This window comes from Pseudorasbora parva, chromosome 21 (assembly GCF_024679245.1).
Source record: "Pseudorasbora parva isolate DD20220531a chromosome 21, ASM2467924v1, whole genome shotgun sequence".
Classification (NCBI taxonomy): Eukaryota; Metazoa; Chordata; class Actinopteri; order Cypriniformes; family Gobionidae; genus Pseudorasbora; species Pseudorasbora parva.
Window position 1 is genome coordinate 23,393,315 of NC_090192.1, and position 19,888 is coordinate 23,413,202.

General features: G+C 37.7%; 1 protein-coding gene across 1 annotated transcript in view; it reads left to right on the forward strand.

Annotated features, from left to right (window-relative positions):
* The first annotated feature begins 944 nt into the window (after positions 1-944).
* The window catches only part of waca (WW domain containing adaptor with coiled-coil a), a 53,453-nt gene continuing 34,509 nt past the window's right edge, over positions 945-19,888 (forward strand). Inside the window, exons 1-4 of the mRNA XM_067429410.1 lie at positions 945-1,184; positions 1,365-1,398; positions 2,149-2,332; positions 13,469-13,560. Coding sequence (XP_067285511.1) covers positions 1,144-1,184; positions 1,365-1,398; positions 2,149-2,332; positions 13,469-13,560 — 351 coding nt within the window. The 5' untranslated portion in view covers positions 945-1,143. The remainder of the gene's footprint in view (positions 1,185-1,364; positions 1,399-2,148; positions 2,333-13,468; positions 13,561-19,888) is intronic.

Sequence of the window (19,888 nt, forward strand, 5' to 3'; positions counted from 1 at the left end):
GAATAATTAAATTAGCTTTATATCCATTCAGTTTGATGATGAACTGAATAGAATTTATTAATGAATGAGTTTTGCAACAGTGTAATTTTCTAGTTTATTTCTGTTAAGCTGCTTTGAAACAATCTATAGCACTATACAAATAAATGTGACTTGACTTGAGTTTGAAATCTGGAATAATGTGCAAACGAAATTCTGTATAAGCAGTAAATTGCTGTCCATGCACCACACTCTCCATCTCATTTGGCAGAGTTGGCACAAAATTTGCATGGAAACACAGACAAAAATCTAGTCCAAATGTGCAAAGCCTGCAGAGACACAATAGAAAACTCGCAGTTGTAATTGCTGCTGGCAGACATTTGATATGTTTAACCCTAGTTAGGCCTACTTTTCATGTTAGATGAACAAACCGTTTGCCACTAATGCTTTTAAATAAATAAAAATATATCAACTTAAGAGAAGGCTGTAGGCCTACCTCTGAAGAGATCATTTTAAATAGTGATTTGGTAGTTATAGTCATTCAAAAAGTGCGCTCATATGTATCTGTTCCCAGAATTCCCCAGACTCGCTTGTTTTAGTGAGTCATACTGCATCAGGACATTTCTGCATTCGTCTCATTGGCGCTATATGCATTGACTCAACATGTCCAGTAGATTTCAGTATTGAGTTTAAATTCCAGCCACTGAGACTCAGCATTCCTCAACAGCTACAGTAAAGCTCGAAGTTAGGTTCATAAAACAAATTTCGCTATTAGTATGCGAAACACTTCGGGGTTTTACGCGTTTTATTCATGCGGATAAAATCCACGCAGATCCTTGCTTCATGCACGGTTAAGATCAGTTCAACCAGTGGCCGAGATGACCCGAGAGTAGCCGAGTCGTGCCGAAGCGTGCCTCGAAATAACCCGGATTGAGGTGTGTGAGGAAGGCTGAGCTTCGCTGTTCTGTAGATAGGGGCAGAGTTTTGTTGTATGTGTGAGTGGGAGATGGACCGAGGGCGCTCTACTGACTAGCAGAGGCGAAGAGCGACTCCAATAGCCAGAACTGTTAAAATAATATACGCGATTGGGTCGTCGATAGCCCACTCCAAAAGCAAAATAAGTCGCCCATCTTTCACATCTGCTTCACACACACTAACACGGCATTGATGGTAATGTATGCAAGGAAACAACCAAGACTCGGCGATGGGTAAAGAGCTCTGTTTTATACTCCGATTTTCCTTCTCCGCTTTGACAATCCGCCATTTTTAGCCAAACCAAAATAAGTAGAAACTTAAGGAAGCCGATTCAGCTGTTGCAATTCTGCCACTGTTCGTGAAGATCGGGTTTTAACTATTCCTCTGTCTCTTTTTCTTGTTTTGTTTTTTAGGTGCACCGACCGAAGGGATTCTCAGCCCTATCAGGTAGATCTGAAACAAATAAGATTAAAATGGGGTAAATCTAGTGCAGGCTTTTGAAGCAGTTTAGGCCTCTGTGCGTAAAACATCCCGAAAAGTGCCTTATTCTTCCTGAGTTCGGCTTAAAACGGCACACACATTTACACTGCACTGCAAACATAAATTTGTGCTGTCATAAGTCGCCTGCCCGTCGAATTTATTACGTTTTAAACGTTCAGGGCGCTCGCGACTTTAACAGGCTAACATTAGCTTGCTAGCGGCTACATCAGGCCTGTATGCCACAGCGATTTACTTCTAAATTACTAATATAACAACGTTTATTATCATCAATTTAACGTCAAAATTATGTTTCTTTAGAGAAACCGCTGTATCATTAAATAGGAATGTAAGGGTGCAAGGTTGTTTATAAACAGTCGTCTTGATAGTTGTGCAACATAGAATGCAACAAAAATTCCTTTAAAAACGAATGTAATTATTGGGTAGAACATCAAGAGATGCTTAATGCTATGTAATACAGGGAGACAGATGCTTATAGGGTTTTGTGCTCAGTTCAGTCTTGCAATGGTATGCAAACACATCGTGAAGTGTTGTAGTGTTTTGGAACATGTTAGATGATGGTCAGTAACTGGTAGTCCATTCTGGACAAGCTGGAGATCAGCTAGCTAATGTAGATCAGCTATAAACCAGCTTTTGAGTACTTTGCATGTCAGAGAGTAAATGTGCAGCAGTTCAATGTAGAATGTCATGTTTTGACAGACTCTTAAGTACTCATCCAAGAGTCACCCCGATCACCGACATGAGAAGATGCGTGACAACGACACCACTCCACCGTGCAAGATGTTGCGGCGGTCAGACAGTCCAGAAAATAAACACATGGACAGCACTGGCCATGGCAGAGCAAAAGCCATCCATCCACACCGGGGGAGAGAGAGAGAAGGAGGTAAGAGGAGAGACTGTGAGTCATATTGATAATTCAAAAAGAGGCACAGATCTGAGGCTGATACAGGTGCCTAGATCTATCTTGTACATTATAATGTGTGTAACTGTTGTAAACACTAAACAAACATCTTGTGTTTAAGTTGAACAGATTGATGTCTTTGTAGTAAACAGACATTAAATGAAATCACACTTCCTGAAGTGGCACCTGTTTCAATTGTTTACAAGCACCCTGCAGCCCTACTTTATGAATGATGCCATTTCTGACAGGAGAAGGCTTGGTTTCATATCACTAATGAAATGCAGAATTCCTTTCACTTGTTCAGTTGCTTGAAATGAAAAATCAGCATGACTTATTTTTGACACATTTATGATAGTAATTCTGTCATGAAATACTCTCTCATCGCGCACCATGCATGGACAATTTTCTTTCATCTGTAGAGCACAGAAGATATTCAGAAAAATATTGGAAACCAAACAGTTTTGGTGACCATTGACTTCCGTCTTTTAGATGGTGAGGGGCAGTTTACTTAGCACCGTTTTCAACTAAAAACTGAAACTTTGTACTTTGTTTTGGCCGTTTATTTAGATGACAATGTCATTTTGTTGGCCTGAAAACTGGTTTCAAAGTGCAAGTTTTTGAAAACTATACCGTTAACGTCTCTGTATAAACAAAACAAAAACACAAATTTGTGAAATGGTGATGATGTGCATGCGTATTACGCTTTCAGCCATGGACAAAAAAGATAAATCTACTTAATTTGCTGCCTGGCTGTGCGCCGTTGGATGTTTTCATTATTGTTAGTGCTACATCTTATGAATATTGGTAGTGTAAAAGCTTTACATCTGTGATTCATATTTACCAGATCTGCTACATAGGTCAAGTCTTGCATTTTGTTAAAGTGGACCTGTCATATTGTGCTGTATAATAATAATATATTTTATTTATAATGCACTTTTCATTCCGAAGAATCTCAGTGCAACAATGGAAAAGGGAAAATATAGAATAATACAAACAATCAGCCAACATAGCTGTGACATTGTGTATGTCATACACACAATTACATCAAGCTGTAGTGAAGCTTGGGTCATGATATTAGGGAAACCACTCAGTTGGTCCATTGCTATAATATTAAAGGGTAAAGTTGACAAAATGGATTAAAAGCCCAAATGAATAAATTCAATTGCTATTTATATTAAGATTAGTACACAATTACCATCTCGCACCTGCTGGTGAGAAGATTCACTAATTAATGCTTCTCTGCAATGATTGGTTATGTTACCTTTTTAAATGTAATTGATTTTGAGTATTATATATATGCCTAATGAAGGTCATGAGACCGAAACATTGCTAATAAAAAAGTGTCCGATTTTTTGCACGAACTGATAGTGTGCGACATTGCTTTCAGCTACACCTTGTCATGTTGTAAATAAGACAACCTCTGTATTGCAAACCCCTTCAGGTTGCTTCTGCTGTTTTTTGCGTTTACCTACTAATGCAATGCCATAAACCAATGCAGATACTCTAGAAAACGAAAGAGCGCCACGAAACACAAATTGAATCAGAACAGTTGCGATACATGGTGTGGATGGTCAATAATCTAGATCAGATTGCAATCAGATGCACAGATAATTGGATTTGCTTAGACAGTGTGAACATAGATTTAAGGCCGGGGTGGCAAACTCTGGTCCTGTAGAGTTCAGCTCCGACCCTGCAAAAAAAAAAAAAATTGTGCCCTTGTATCATCTCTGCCTTAAGGTGATGATACAAAGGGCAATTTTGCAGAGTGATGTTGCTTGGGCACTTTCCTGTTGAGAATTGGTAACAAATTTCTTTCTGGATACTTTAGAATGGTGGTATGCCTTGTCTCACCGGGTTGCCTGTTGATGGCTACATTACTCAAAGTTGCCCCGTGTATCTTTTAGTTATTACTCCAATTCGTTGTTGAAATATGATCATGTAAGCGGAGGCTGTCAGTTAGTTTTCCTGATAAATGTATGTCTAAATAAATCTCAACACTGACCTCACTAACAGGTAAAAATATGAATATATAATGTAGTATAGTTTTTTTTTTCTCTAGTGCTCTTTTCCCCTCTCTTCTAACTAAGGAGCTATGGCCATTTTACCTCACTTTCCTGAGGTAAATGCAGCATTGTGACATGTTCACAAACCATTTTATAGATGTCTTTCTGCAGTTGAAACATGATTACATGAGAAATTATGTTTTCTCCCATGAAATTAAAGAGCGTCATCATTTTTATTTGCATTTATTATTAGATCTTTGTGATTAAATTGACAGAAAGCTGATTTGTTTCTTATGAAAAGTAACAAATTGCAAAACTTGAGACAATTGGAAGGTAGGTGCTGTACAAATGATAATTAGTGTTTTATTCATGCAACAACTGATGATGACAGTTCTTAGCAAATATTAAACGATATTGGTTTGTTAAAAGAAATATCGATTAAATGAGAGAACAGTATTTTAAACCCAGTCTTAGTGAATGAAATGGAGTTTTAGGGGAATATGAAGTATTGATGGAAGTTAAGAGAGTTTGAATTACCTACCACTTCTCACTTTGACCTGTTTTAAATACATTTCTTTATTGACCACATTATTGCATTCTGAGGAATTTGATCAAAACCTAGAACTTTTGTCATAGGCCTAAAGAACCATCCAGAACCATCACATTGACTCTTAAAACATACAAGTCTGTGTACCCTTTTTTCTAACCAATACTCTTCATAAAAAAAAAAACATTCTAGCTGAACTTCACAGCACAGACTTGAATTACTAAAGTGTATTTCCTTGATTCCATGTGCGCATGTAGGCTAATGGAAATAGTTGTCAACTTGTTCTACCGCTCCAAAGTTTTGTGTGTGTGTGTGTGTGTGTGTGTACGTGCGTATACATGTTGAATAGTTGCTTCTGACAGAAAAAAAAAGCAGTGGTTCTAGACCTCATGAAATGGCTTGACAGGTGAAGTTTTGTGTTGATTTATTTCTTGGTCACAGGAAGTTTGGGTGAGACTGCGACATGAGTGCTCTTTTTTTTCTGAATTGTATAAGACTTTAGTTAAAAGATTTATTGCGTGATTATCAACTACAGGTGTTATTTAGGGTAGAGAAGAGCTTCCTCTGAAATCGCATACTCTCTTGAGTAGGTGCTTTTGAATAAGTAATTACGACTGCTGTTGAATTCAGGCATACTACTTTTGTCACATACTTTTTTTCGCCTGCTATATAGTAGGGAAGTATGCTGTTTCAGATGAAGCCACAGTCTCATTCAGGGTTTTTCCTGGGTCAGAAATGGTCTTCGGTGGTGGCTGACCAGACATGGTCATCCACACACGCATATACCCACACACACACACACACACACACCAACAGTAAAAGTACCTACTCGTATGAACTGTGAGCCCAATACTGACAATAAATGTAAAATAAATGCAATTTTTTTCATTTTGCTGAATTAGATCCTGACCTCATCTTATTTTGATATCTCATTACATATGATGTCTTGATGTTTGTTTTTTTAGTTCCTCGTTTTTACACAGTTTGCATGGTTTACCGATTAATTATTTTGACAACGATTATTAAAAAGTAGCATTAAAAATGTAATAACAAATAGTCTAATTCTCTACCATATACAATTTAATAAAACTATTGGCTATCAACAACTTGCGTTGTTTTGGTAATTTACTACACATTATCAATATAAATGGTCAAAATAAATACATGAAAATACTGTGGATTATTAAAACTAATTCTTACTAACCCCTCTTGCAGCCGCCAAAAAAATTTGAATGTAGGAAAAACCCTGTCATTCTAAACATCTGATTGGATGGAAATCTTTGTAGTACAGGATCAGATTTAATCTGTATATCTTCTAAAGGTGATCTTTGATAACATTAAGGAGTGTCTATAGATCAGATTATGCGAGCGGAGTGAGGAGTAGTGCGGCGTGATTTGGAATGGAGCGAGGAGCGGATTTGTAAAAGTCGCCATGTCATGATTTTCACTTGCTCTGAGAGTGCTCCACTACTGCTCTATCACGAGTACAAATCATGCCAATGGGCCATAGTATAACTGCATTTGTAGCTAAAATTCACGTTAAACACAGCTAGCTTGATACAGATGGATAAATCATATTCTTTGAGGCAGTGAAAACTGGCAGTACCTTAAGGGATGTCTGCAGTCTAAGGCCCCAATCATACCCCTTTTCCACCAGAATGAACCGGGTGCTAGTTCGGAGCCAGTGATAGTGTCAGTTCTAAGTTGGTTCGACTTGAGAGCCTTCTAAGAACCGTTTTCTTTTCCACATGCTAAGAGCCACAACAGAGCCAGGTCTTACGTCATACCAGAGTCCTGCACGGGTCCATCCCAGACCCGTTAATATTTGCCCGTTACCCGATCCCTGCCCGCAATAAATGACACACGCTAAAATCATTTCAATTAAAATGCTTTATTTTTTTTAATATTGCACTTCTCTCAACATCAACAGCATCATGAATGGGCTAAAGAAACAGGCTAAAGTGCCTTTATAGACTCGTTGTCAACAATTTTATATACTTCACTCACCAACTTTACTTTTACTTCATCCATTGCTTATCCTGCAACGCTCGCTCCATCTGGGCTACGAGTGGCATCAACAAAAGTCACAGTGGTGGTGACGTGATGGATCAAATGGCAAATAGTTGTTGCGTGTATGTGTAATGGTAAATTGGACATAGAAATTGTAATACAGTATGTTTGGGGGGGAAGAAGGACGACCGGATCGTTTTGATCGTTTTTCGAGAACCGGCGAACATTTAAAAGACTTAACCAAACAAAGCGAAAGTAACGCGGCCCCTCACGGACATCTGCCACGCACACACATAATAAAACAAACACAACTCAACGTCAAACCCAGGTCTGGTTATCTCTCGTCCTTATATGCCGCCGAGCTCCCTCGTGAGAGGATTTGAGACCGGTGTGGCTCACAGGTGACACTCATTCGCCATCACGCCCCGGTCTCGCTCGCTCCTCCGCCTCGCCACAGCACAGAAAAATATTGCACATATTTTTCATCCGCGCTTCTACCCGCTCGCACGGAATTAATTATCCGCCCACACCCCGCCCGTGTATTTTATAATTTATGTCACAATCCACCTGTTTTAGCCACTTTTATGCCCGCGGGTACCCGACCCGTTGCAGGACTCTACTGCTAGCGAGGCAGCGGGAAACACACACACACACACACACACACACACACACAATTTCCAGGCGTGTTCTATCTAATGCATTGACGCTGCGCAGACCAACCCACATATGATATCCAAATACTGCGCGAGCGATTCAAAAGCATAAGGGGTCGTTGGCGCTCGCTCTACTTTGATGTTATACGCAATCAGTCTGCACAGCGCGCGCCGATGCATCTCGAACAAGCCTTCCCTCAGTGGCTCATGGCTTAATGATCCTACATCAGCATTAAAACGCCGCAAATCCAACGCATTTGTGCAGGTCTCCATGATTTGTATAGACGGAGATTACAATCCAGCAGCTGTTAGCTTGATTAGCTGCTATTGAAAAAATGGCGGTCACAGGTTTGTGTTCGTCTTGTTGATCACGGTAACGCCGCCCCCAGCCGGTGACGCAAGCGGTTCTTACTTCTAGCCCAGCAATGTTTTGGTGTTACTTAAGAACCACTTTTCCTGGCTCGGAGCTGGTGCTTTGGCTGTGGAAACACAAAGAACCGATTTGAAACTAGGCTCTGGCTCCGATTTAGCACCAGCACTGCCTTGGTGGAAAAGGGGTATCAGACATAACGTGCTTTTGTAATGAGAAGCGCCTTTTTAAAGGTGTTTAAAGGCTTCATGTAATGGTACATGCACTTTTACAAGTTGATTGTATGGAAATGTGTGTTGGCCTGTACACAACCATCCTATAAGGATGATAATCCAGTGTTTTAAAAAAAAAATTCCTTATATGATTTCTCCCATTTCTCATCAAGCCGTTCGACCATGTGATGTCACATGGTCGAACACCCCTCCCACTACTGTTGATTGACAAGCAGCGTTTCAACTCAGACCCGCCCTGCGCTAGCTCATCATAGTCTGCCATTGTTGATACGCTGAAGCAGAATGGTGTCTAAGCGATTGTGGTGTTCTGTTCTTGGGAGTAATAACGAACACAGCAGTCAATTTAATGTTCCTAAATCCAAACCGCTGAAGACGCAGTGGTTGAGTTTTGTTTTCAAAGGGGAATATTCCCCCCGATCAATGTCAATTCTTTCATGTCTGCTTCGCGTGAAGGAGCAGCCTTTCTCACCAGACTGCTTTATAAACGAGGGTCAGTATAAAGCAGGTTTGGCTAAGAAGCTCCACCTGAAAAAAAATCGATACCAACTATTCGTGTTCCTGCTGCACCTCCAGAAGTAGTGAGAGTAACATTTAAAACGTGTGCACGCTTCATGATGAATGCGGTTAAAGTTTACAGGGCAAATTAAACATCAGCATGCTTTCTATGTAGGATGTTCTCAATAGAATTCATAATTGTGTCCTCAGAGACTCCCGTTGCCATTCGTTCTCCAAAATATACAGCAGCTGTTGTCAAGGGCAACACTTCACGAGTGTCAAAGCACCCCACAGAAATGTATGCATACGACTTTTATGTATAAAGTCGTAAGCACTGAAATGGTTTACTGGCAACGGCTGTTTTTGACCAGGTAAAATTAGTGTTTTCTTACAGTACTAAGGAGAACTTTTTCATTAAAGTATATTACAAACTTTTCATTTAGACACTAAAGAATCATATTAACTTATACAAAATGGCATTATATGACCCCTTTAAATCTGTTTATGCGTCTGCAAAAAGTTTGTCAAACCTGAAAAACGCATCCGGCCTGATTGGGGCCTAAGCCTGCAGCTGAAATTTCCCAGTAAGGGTTTGGCAGGTGATGACTGCTGTGTGACTTTCTTGACCTTTCTTGTACCATGAAATGCTAACTTTTCCACCTGAAGTGAGTTAATTACCTAGTATATGAAACATTTAACTCTATCTGAATTTGTTATTGGCGTACTCGTGTGCTGTAATAGATCACCAAGACAAATTACTCCTACAGTAATCAGGTAGCCTAGCAATGGTTTGTGGGTCACGGCAAAAAGCTATTGCAGATTCTATCTGCTTATTGAATTGGTCATCAGTTTAAACCCAGTATGTGTTTGTTTACCATGAGTAATCTTTTGTCGGTAGTTACTGATTTATGAGTGTGCCGGATGCATCGTCAAGAGTCTGAGTCTGGTGTATTATAAAATCATTATGCTGTTCTTCATCTCTTCTCAGCTCTACTGATTATTAGTTTTTTGTCAGAATGAGTAATCTCACTGAAGACTTTTAATTTGTCTGAAAATGCTCCTATTTCACTGGTTTGTTACTTCAAATTGTGTGAAGATGTTTCGATTGTGGTTGTATTATAAGAACGGCCTTACTAGATTACCAAACAGTGCTTTAACACTCGTAATGAGAACATGTATACAAATCAGTATTAAAAATCATTTGATTTGTTCATCGCTTTGCTGTGTGACTGTTGTATATGTTCTGTATCTCTGTTAGCATTGAAATCATACTGCATGAATACTTGCTAGATGTGTGTTTGAGAGCTTGTTTTTCATATCGGTACAAACGAGTTGGTGCAGGTCAAGCTGAAAGGACTAATGAATCAAAGTAAGCAGGAAGTGATAGGAAGGCCTAGAAGTGTTTGTCTCTGCATCATTCAGCCATAAAAAGCTCAAGCGCTATAAGTCATTGATATAGATGCTTGATTTTTTTGCGGTTGGTGGAAAAAGCAATGAATTATGGGATGTTGTCTGTGAAGCTAGTTATGAAGATCATAGTAGAATGTTCTAGGTGAGTTTTAACCAGCTGCATGTGGTAATTAAAGGGGTGGTTCTGTGGTGTTTTTTAAGGCTTGGTTGTGTTTATGGGGCGCAGTATAACATGTCTTAATACTTTTTTTTTTAAATGCCGAATTTTTCTTATATTTGACCTTTATTCCACACCACTGTCTCCACTGTCCTTTGAACGGCTTGTTTGCTTCCTGTTTCTATGAAGCCCAACCCTCCGAAAAACGCAATGGTCTTAGATTGGTTAGATGGCCAAATATAGTTTCATGTATTTTTATTGGCTGAAGTGTCAAGCATAAGTTGTCCAGAAACGCCACGCCCCTTACATTACGGGCAGAAGTCACATCTACGGTGTAAATAATGGTGTCAATATTGTCATACCAATTTTTGTTATTGTAGAATATATGCATAACCAAATATGTTTCGCAAAAAAATAATGAGCCCATTACAAAACCTAACCGTGCATCTACTAGCACTGGCCAAATGAAACACGTGTTTTGCAAGACTGTAGCTGAAATAGCATATGGTCAAACACAACAAGCGTTGTACACTAATTACAGAAACGTCAAAAATAAATAAATAAACAATGTTCACGGGTGTGATTATATATAAATTTGTTGGTGTTTGTAGCTGTTTGTAGAAGTATGAAAGAATTTAGTTAACTGCCTAGCATAGCCAAACCGCGTTGGTCTTGATGACACAAAAACTATACATTTAAAAGACATGTACTTACAGGTTTAGGCCCATAAACAGCAGCTTCTGCCTTTAAGATGGGAACTGCTTCATCTTTTAGTATGATCCTTTGAGCAAATCCATTATTGAACTCGTGAAGATTCTTGAAGCTGTCTTCTTTGAAATGTGCAGCACATATGGCTAAACATTGTAATCAGCAGGAACTGAACTGGGGGGCAGTGTTTATGTTAATAGCAAGGGTTTATGATGTCACCAACCCGGAAAAGAAGCTTGTTGTAGTCCAAACCGGCTGTTTTTGTAGGCAATAAACTGCCATAATTTTTAAAGACAATATGTCCGTTTGCATTGAACTTTAGCGCTTTAACTTTGCAGATAGTGTTTAGGCTCAAGCAGCAACATTACACACTAACTAAAGTTAAAAAAGTGAAATCGAATGCAACCACCCCTTTAAAATCAATGCACACTTCTCGTCAATTCTTGAATGAAACTTTCGGCTGTCATCTAAAAAGTAACATTTTCTGTGTTTTTCCCATAACCGGTATTTATTTTTGTTATGAATTTTGATGATATCGCAATACCGTATATGTCGCTTTAAACAGTGTTCAGAACGTGGCGCAACGCAACTGTTTAAGAGAGGTTCCTTTTCACTGTTGTGAGAGCACAGCTGAAATCGCAAGGCTGAATCCGGAATCGCCCACTGAAGCATCTTTCACTATTCCCTAAGTTATCCACTTATATTGTTTTTGCTTGAAGGTGTGAATGAAAACGAGTACGTGAAGTCAGACAGCCGTTATTGTGTGTACATCGACTGTACACTCATTATAGCGGTGCAATGTGAGATTGAATAAGTGCACTAAATAACGTCCACTATGGTCAAGGACACCACTACAAATAGCTGCCCCTTCAAATAATGGTTTTAGAGAGTGATTTCAGATTCGGCTCTTGATTGCAGTGGAGAATTTAAACTTCACGCTGCGCGCGCATGAGCGGTTTCTGTGTGGAGAGTTGCGATGAGATTAACAACGCTCACCATATAGATCAGATGCAGAGCGGAGGGAGTGCGTGTAAGTTTTTTATTTTTTTTATGGACCCATTTCATATACTCTAGTGGCTCTAAACATGAACTAGCAGCATGTATGGGCTCATTTCATCATGTCTTCTTCAAATGAAATGTAAAGGACACACATACAACATACTGAGCGATGATACCATGGCATAGATTATTCAGATACACGAAATACAATGATGTAAGTTAATTAACAGACTGACAATTCAAAGAATATTGGGCAAAAAGTAACTGCTTTATTCTTTCTGTGTTAAACTAAGTGTGTCATTATTTGTTCAGAGACTAGTGTTTTTTAAATGTATTAAAAATATCCCATAAGGTATGGGTGTCCATACCTTAGACATGCTGCCAGATGTCTCTGTTCAGGATCAATTGGTTCACAACATCCTGAAGTAAACTTTGAATCCCTCGGGATAATCCCACAGCTCCTTGATAAGGAGATGGAACTCTCTACACAATTTCAGGATTGGAGGACCTAACATATTTCCTTTTTCTCTTTAAGAAGAGATAGGACCACAAAATCACCCTCACTGCTTGAAGGCTCCAATTTGTATTGGTTTGCATTTTAATGTAAATCAAACAACAGAAGACCAACAAAAAAAAATTTGCTCACTACTCTTGACTAAATAACTTTTATAACTTTCATAAGGATTAATTTATCATAACTTGAATTTACTGCATAGTGGAATGTCACCAGAATTTGTAAAAAGTTTTGATGAATAAATAAAACGTAGGTCAGTACACTTAAATCTAATTGTGATCTATACTAGTGCCTGTGAATATTAAGAAATATAGAAAAAGAATTCAAATATGAAATCTGCATGTTTCTGTGTCTCTTTTTGACTGAATGACAGTTTAATTTACCTCACACACACTGAAACTCGCTGTGTTTTTCAGCCTCTGTATCATGTATGAGGACATGAATGCATCTCCAGTCATTTCATGAGCATTTTACCATTTAATTCGACAAAATCTATCGTTAAAACATAAACGTATTCACAGCAACCCATCAAAAAAGTTCAGCTTAACAAAGTAATTGTGACAGGATTAATGTTGTACAATATAGCTACGTTTCAATGTAATAAGTTTAAATTATATAATGAAGAATATGCAGTTATTTAACATTTTAAACCTACTATAAAAGCACTTATTTCCTATGTATCTTGTTCTGTTGTCTTTGTTGAATATGTTATATAAATCTTGTTCATGCTGAGTGTTAAATGGATCCAGTCTGTGTTCATTACAAATTTTGATAATGCAGCAATCAACTAGCTAGTAGGCTATAAGCTACTAAGTTTTTTTTTTTTTTTTTTACTTTGCTGATTTAATTTTTTGTTTTGTTTTAATGACAATTTTAAATAAGTGGGCAAGTGACATGTATCGTAATTGGCCAATAATTGTTAGTTAAAATCGGCATTGGCCCCAAAAAGTCTTATTGGTGCATCCCTACTTAATGATTTGTCATATGATTACAGATTTTTTATTTATTTTTTATTTTAGGGACCAGTATATCCCCTCAAGAGAACTCCCATAACCACAGCTCTCTGCACAGCTCCAACTCTCATTCAAATCCCAACAAATCTTCAGACACGGTAAGTACCACTGTCACAATGTCTTCTAACTTGTCTGCATTTTGAAAAGAGGCAGAGATCAGCGCACACATGTTCATATACTTTTCTATATACAACAGTAACCCTTTATCTTTTTGGCGCAATTATCCTGTTATAAAATAAATGTTTATTGAATAAATCCAACCATTTTATAATGCCCTAATTGCCATTTGTGCTATTAGTTTAGCATAAATCATGTTGAATAGCTGTCTTAATAGAATTGGCAATTACGATACATTAATTTTGTACCAATGAAGTCAAAATAGAAAACATTTATCCTGGCAGATCTGCTAAAATATTTCAGACTTCTGATATGTGGTATGTTATTTTATGGGCCATTATTTGGATCTAACAAAATGATCTCTGGCATAAATTCGGCATTGCTGTTAAATGTGTTGTCTGGTTATGTGGCAAACCTCCTGTGTACAGACCATCTGTCCCCTTTCTGTAGATAATATGAGCTCTTCTGGGAGATGCAAAGCACAGCATACTTTTACCAGAGTAGAAAAAGAGATTCAGTGCTTTTGCTGCCTTCAGCATTACATCATTCATCAAGGTTTTGAAACTTGGTCAAAATTGCAATATACATTGAACATTTTTTATTTTTTAAATATTTTATTTAAATTGTAAATTGTATGGTCACTGATGAAGCCAAATTGTCTGAAGTCTAAAAATAGACTGCCAAGCCATAGTAATATTTAGGGGTTGTTTTGTGAAAAAGTTCATTTCAACACACTTGATGAATGGATCTAATATTTGAGTCATAAGCTCTTTTTATGATTCCAAGATTGTTTGGTGAGCCAGCATACAATTTAAATCCTTTAGTATTGAACTGGTATAGATATTTTATCTCTGTCCTTGTACCTCTGTTGGTTTAAAATGGTCTTTCATTCTATGTTATGGGGCCACTTTCGATATGCTGCGTAAAATCTCCTCCAAACTCTGAAGATGGTGAGATGTGCCATCTACTTTATGACCTCATTCATCAAACCCTCTTCATCTGCTCAATTACCTTTCCCAAGATTTTATGTTTTGTATTAAACCTTGTAATTATGTTGAAGGCGAGAACTAGCTGTCGGGAGGCATACAGAGGTGAATTTTTTTCATGGTTTGAAATATGTACTACTTAATTGGGGTTTCTTTCAAGGACAGAGACTAAGTTTAGTGCGCAATGAAATGAACAGTGTTAATCATTGTTATGCAAGGAAGGCCATTAAAGATGATCCGTTTTTTCTTTTTTTTTCTTCTCCGAGTACTGATCCGATACCTGTTTGTGTCTCTTATACAGCTGTATATACTACTAGCCCTGTATAAATTGCCAGAATTATTTAATGGTGTGCTTCAGACTTATCCTTTAATAAAAAAAATAGTGTACAGTGTACTACTGTAATTGTTACAGTATTTTTTTATCTGACATGCATTTGACAGTAATACTATTTATTTTTCTTAAGAGAAAAAGAACTTAAAATTCAGCCACACATCTAACACCGCAAACTGAAAAAGGTATTTATTTTACAATATAACTGTATAAAAAAAACTGCAACAAATAAATCTATATTAATCAGAAATAGGTCACCTTTTTATTTGATATTCGAATATGCAGTCGAACATGACGCGAAATCCGTAATCCAACTATAAATAAACCATCTGGTTTTTAAAGTGCCATGTAGCGCAATTTTTTTTTTTTACAGTTGGGTGTGTTTACATGGAGCACTGTAATCGGTCTAAAAGTCCAATCTGAATGAAAATGTTCCATATAAACACCTGAATCGTAATAAAAAATGCCCAAACTGAATGAAATTGTAATCGTTTTGAGATGGGTGGGATAAACCTTTTCATGAATCGATCAAACGAAACCGGACACTACCTGACCAGATTTCTTTTGAGTGTGCGTCCTTACATCACATACACAGCGCTCCCCTTCACCACTGAAGAGCGCACGCCGCGCTCACATACACCAAGCATGTTGACGAGAGGAAAGTAAATTTTTCTGAGGGATAAACTTTTTATTTTGTAACCCCATTGACATTATGAAGGTAATGTTGGCATAATGACACTGTCCCTAAACTTATCCATGTAAGCAAACAATCAACTACTTCAACTGCGCCTGACATTAGAATTTATTTTTTCTGAGATGATGATTACACTTTACAACAAATAAAAAGCTTTTACAAAACCGTATAAGTCCTGGTGGCAGTTGAAAGTTGCTATGGCGTCCGTAAACAAATTCCAGCTGCTGGAGAGGACGGCGCCGACATCTGATGCGGCAGACAAACTGAAAGCTGTGATGATTGCATAGTGGCACTTCATATCGATTAAGTTGATAACCTGCAGTTTCAAACATTTAAGTTAACAATTTATTTTTCCATACAGGCTGTGGCCTGAGTCCTGTTTATCACTGTCAGACTGTTAATGCATTTGTGATTGAATCTGTTACGCCGGTGTCGTTTTTTGTTTTTTATTTATTTATTTATTTGGGTGGTATGGTGTCATAGATATTCGAATATATTGCTTGATATTTGATATCTGTTCGAATTACTTTTCTTTTCTTTTTTTTAATGACAGCCCTAATCAGAAAACAAGTCTTTACAACAAAACAAGTGAAAAATAAGAAACCATCGTATGGACGTAACGTAAACCAGACGTATAGGTTTTGACAGCTACCATTTAAATGTTTATATTTCAAAACATGAATTGGAGTAGAAATATGATTATGTAATTGTAAAGTTAATTAAAGCTTTATTTAAAACAACATTTAGTATAATTTAAGTGTTTTACACAAAATTTTTTTACCTTCAATATTATAGTAGGCTAATGTAGAACTGACTCTCATATTACCAAACCCTATTAGTTCAGAGATTTGTTTTCCTTGCGAAAATGTGCCATGTATTGTACTTTGTCCAGTCAGAGACATATATTGTGTAATTAATGATTTTAGTTTTCAGTTCAAATAATTAAATCCAAGTAAATGGAATACTCACAAATTGTCACCAAAATCACGCGGTCCCCTTTAAATCTTTCAGAAAATAGTGTGTTTCAATTATATTGAATATCTTGTATCGTATTATGAGATTCGTGTATCGCTGCAGCCCTATTCTCAAGTCGCTATGGCAACAAAGCCGCTAAAACTCAATCGCATGCAAATGAGCTTCTCTACTACTTATTCAGAAATTGATCAGTATTCTCCACACTTCAAAATCCTTATGTTTATTGAACTATGTGTGGACCTATGTAAAATATGGGCCAAATACACAAGGACACTTCTGAACACTGCACTTTGCTTATTTAAATATTTTAGTTTGGAATCGTTTCTACATATATTAGGCTACATATTTCTCATGTCTGTGAGGCAAGCCTGCTGAGTTTCAGTTTATTTATGAGATGCGCTTCAGTTCATGAAAAATGAAAGCTTCCGTGACCTCACGATTATAGTCTACTATTTGTTTCTTATTTATTAAATCCATGCAATTGGCTGAAGAAACCTTTATTAAAATTAAGAGAATTTGTACAAAACGAAAGAGAGGCTTTTTACAAAACAAAACTTAATATTAACTAAATATAACAGCCAAAATCATTTCTGACCCACTCGCATCTTTGCACTTGTAGCCTATCATAATCAGATGAAATTTAAAAATAATATTATAATATTTAAACATAAGGGGAAAAAAAACATTGTTTAACCTGTTAAGCTGATTTCTAAATTTTGAAAAAATCCTAAGAAATGTATACTCAGACTAAAACAAATACAGTTTGTGAATCCTTTGCACTAAAAGCATAATTATGGTCTCATTTGAAAGCAGACACCTGGCAGTTTACTGTAAAGTCAAAATGATAATATTTTTTATAATAAAAAAAAGCTATAATAAGCTTCAAAGTTTTGTAAAGTTATTAGAAATTTATTTGTATGATATATCTTTATGAAAATAAAATTGAAGTGGGCCTTGGAGAAATCTAGAAATGCACTACAGCTAAAGCCACAAGTCTGACCATGTTATATTTCAGATCTGAAGATGATCAGTCTAAAACTCTGCATTTTATTAAACGTTTTACAAGATCGTTTCATGTGATTTTATTTTGAGATATCGCTGAAATATCAACTGATGTTTATTGCCACATCTTCTCAGCTTTCAGTCGCTGTATTGCCTCTATTGTTTAGAGGTGCAAACTGCCCCATTCAGTTTGTCTCCCCGGCATTCACACTTCTGCGGACTGGTTATGGCTCCAATTATTATTCTTTTGTCTGCATTATAATTACTAACGATTCTCTATTCAAACTGTTCTATTCAAACCTCATTTCTAAATCAAACCTCTCACTTTACCCTCACTGAGACTCTATTGAATGCATTTCGTCCAAATAAGCATTTCAGTAGTTTTACATTTAGAAAATGTTCATAAAAATAAAGTATTTACTCAGTGGCAGGTGCATCTAGGGCAAGCTAGCATGTTAGCTTAGCACACCAGCAAAACAACAATTTATACGATTAAAATTATGTTTTATTCAAAACTTGCTTCATATCACTTTATATTTTATATGTAGAGTGTTTTATATAACAATATGTGATCTCATATAGCTTCGGGTCAAAAAATCTGACAGAAAATATACAATGCTAAAAGCTATGTGGAATAGCATTGCATTATAAATATCATCTATTATGAAACCACCCAACATGGCATAAAGAACACAGACCAACCATATATTGCCGCGATTGTGTGTTTATTGTCTTAAAACGTGTTTATCTGCATAAAATAGCGATCTGACGATCCCAGGGAGCTGTGTGGATATGTCCATATGTCAGATACTTCCTGAATGTCACATGGTGTGTCTATCTTCATGTGTTCCCCATGGGGTGAATTTTCAGTAGTACAGCTTTCCAGCGCCCTCCGGCTGCCAGAATGAATTGAAAACACAGCATATCACAGCCTACTGCTCTCATAATCATTCATCCGCGGATTTTGGATAAAGATTGAATAAATAATACTTCTCTGTATAGAAATTTGACTCAAACGTGTGAGAATCTATCAATATTTCTCCACATCTGCACACTTTTGAAGTAAAAGCCCTGAGGGAAGTTGTTTTGTCGAAAAAATATATTTTCCGGACTATAAGTCGCTCCGGAGTATAAGTCGCATCAGTCAAAAAATGCGTCATGAAGAGGAAAAAAACATATATAAGTCGCACTGGACTATAAGTCGCATTAGGGCACAAGCAGAGCGGGAGCCGCGCGCGCATGCATGCACCCGTTCGCGTGCACTCGCTCTCGTCCGCTCGCTGTGCATAACCGAGAACAAGAAAGAAAGTTTGAAGTGAGTGAGAAACTTATGAGGGACTGGCAAAAAGCAGATGTTACTTTAGCTGTAATGAAGAAAACAAAAAAAGATAATCGTGGACTGTAAGCAAGATGGCCAGAGCTGAAGGAACGAGTCCACAGACGCTTGAACTCTCTGCCGGGAGAGGCACAGCCGCGCGAGACAAACGCTGTGTGAAGCGTTCTCGGCTGCATATTTTACCACATGCAGTTTGTAATTTGCAGAATAAGATTTTTTTTATTGGGGCATTTTGTTTGTGTTCAGTCTTTCTAAGTTGTTGTCTTTAAGTAAATATTTCAGTTAAGAGTTTTTTTCTGTATTCAGTTATTTATTCTGGGGTAGGGTACGGGAGCTAGCCTGACAAGCCAGACCCACATCGAGATGTTTGGTCTGGAAACTCACCATTGACAGCTCAATCCGAGGGGCGGGATAAACGGTTGTCTTTCAAACTCCCTCTGCACGCGATAGGATGGCGCAACCACCAACCAGAGCAACGAAGGTGAAACAGAGCTTGTTGATAGATTAAACATTCGCCGTATCCGGTCGGCTAAACACATCTTCCCTTTTTAAGAATGACTTCAGTGCCGTTCTTTGTTCTTTTCTCAGAGAAAAGCTTAACTCCAAGTCTTCCAGAATCGCAGTCAAAGCTGATTCGAAAGACTGCCGCCATTCGCCAGTTTCTGTGTTTACTAGAAGCACGCAAACGCAACTCGGCCGTCGTCATTATGGCCCCGCCCACCGACTCTATACACAATGTGATTGGCCCGGCAAGAGTTAGGGGTATACAGCTCAGAAGGGTATTGAGAGTTGCTAGACGACACTTACAGGCAGATTAAATTTGCTGCCACTAGGGTGCGTCTAGATTTCTAGGCTCTACGGGGCAGCTTCAAAAATCAGGCTTGATTTTTTTTGAGCCAATCTAAGCTCTAGTTCTGGCAAAAAATGTAGTTGTTATGTGATGGCCTGTTGGCATGATTTGTACTCGTGATGGAGCGGCAGTGGA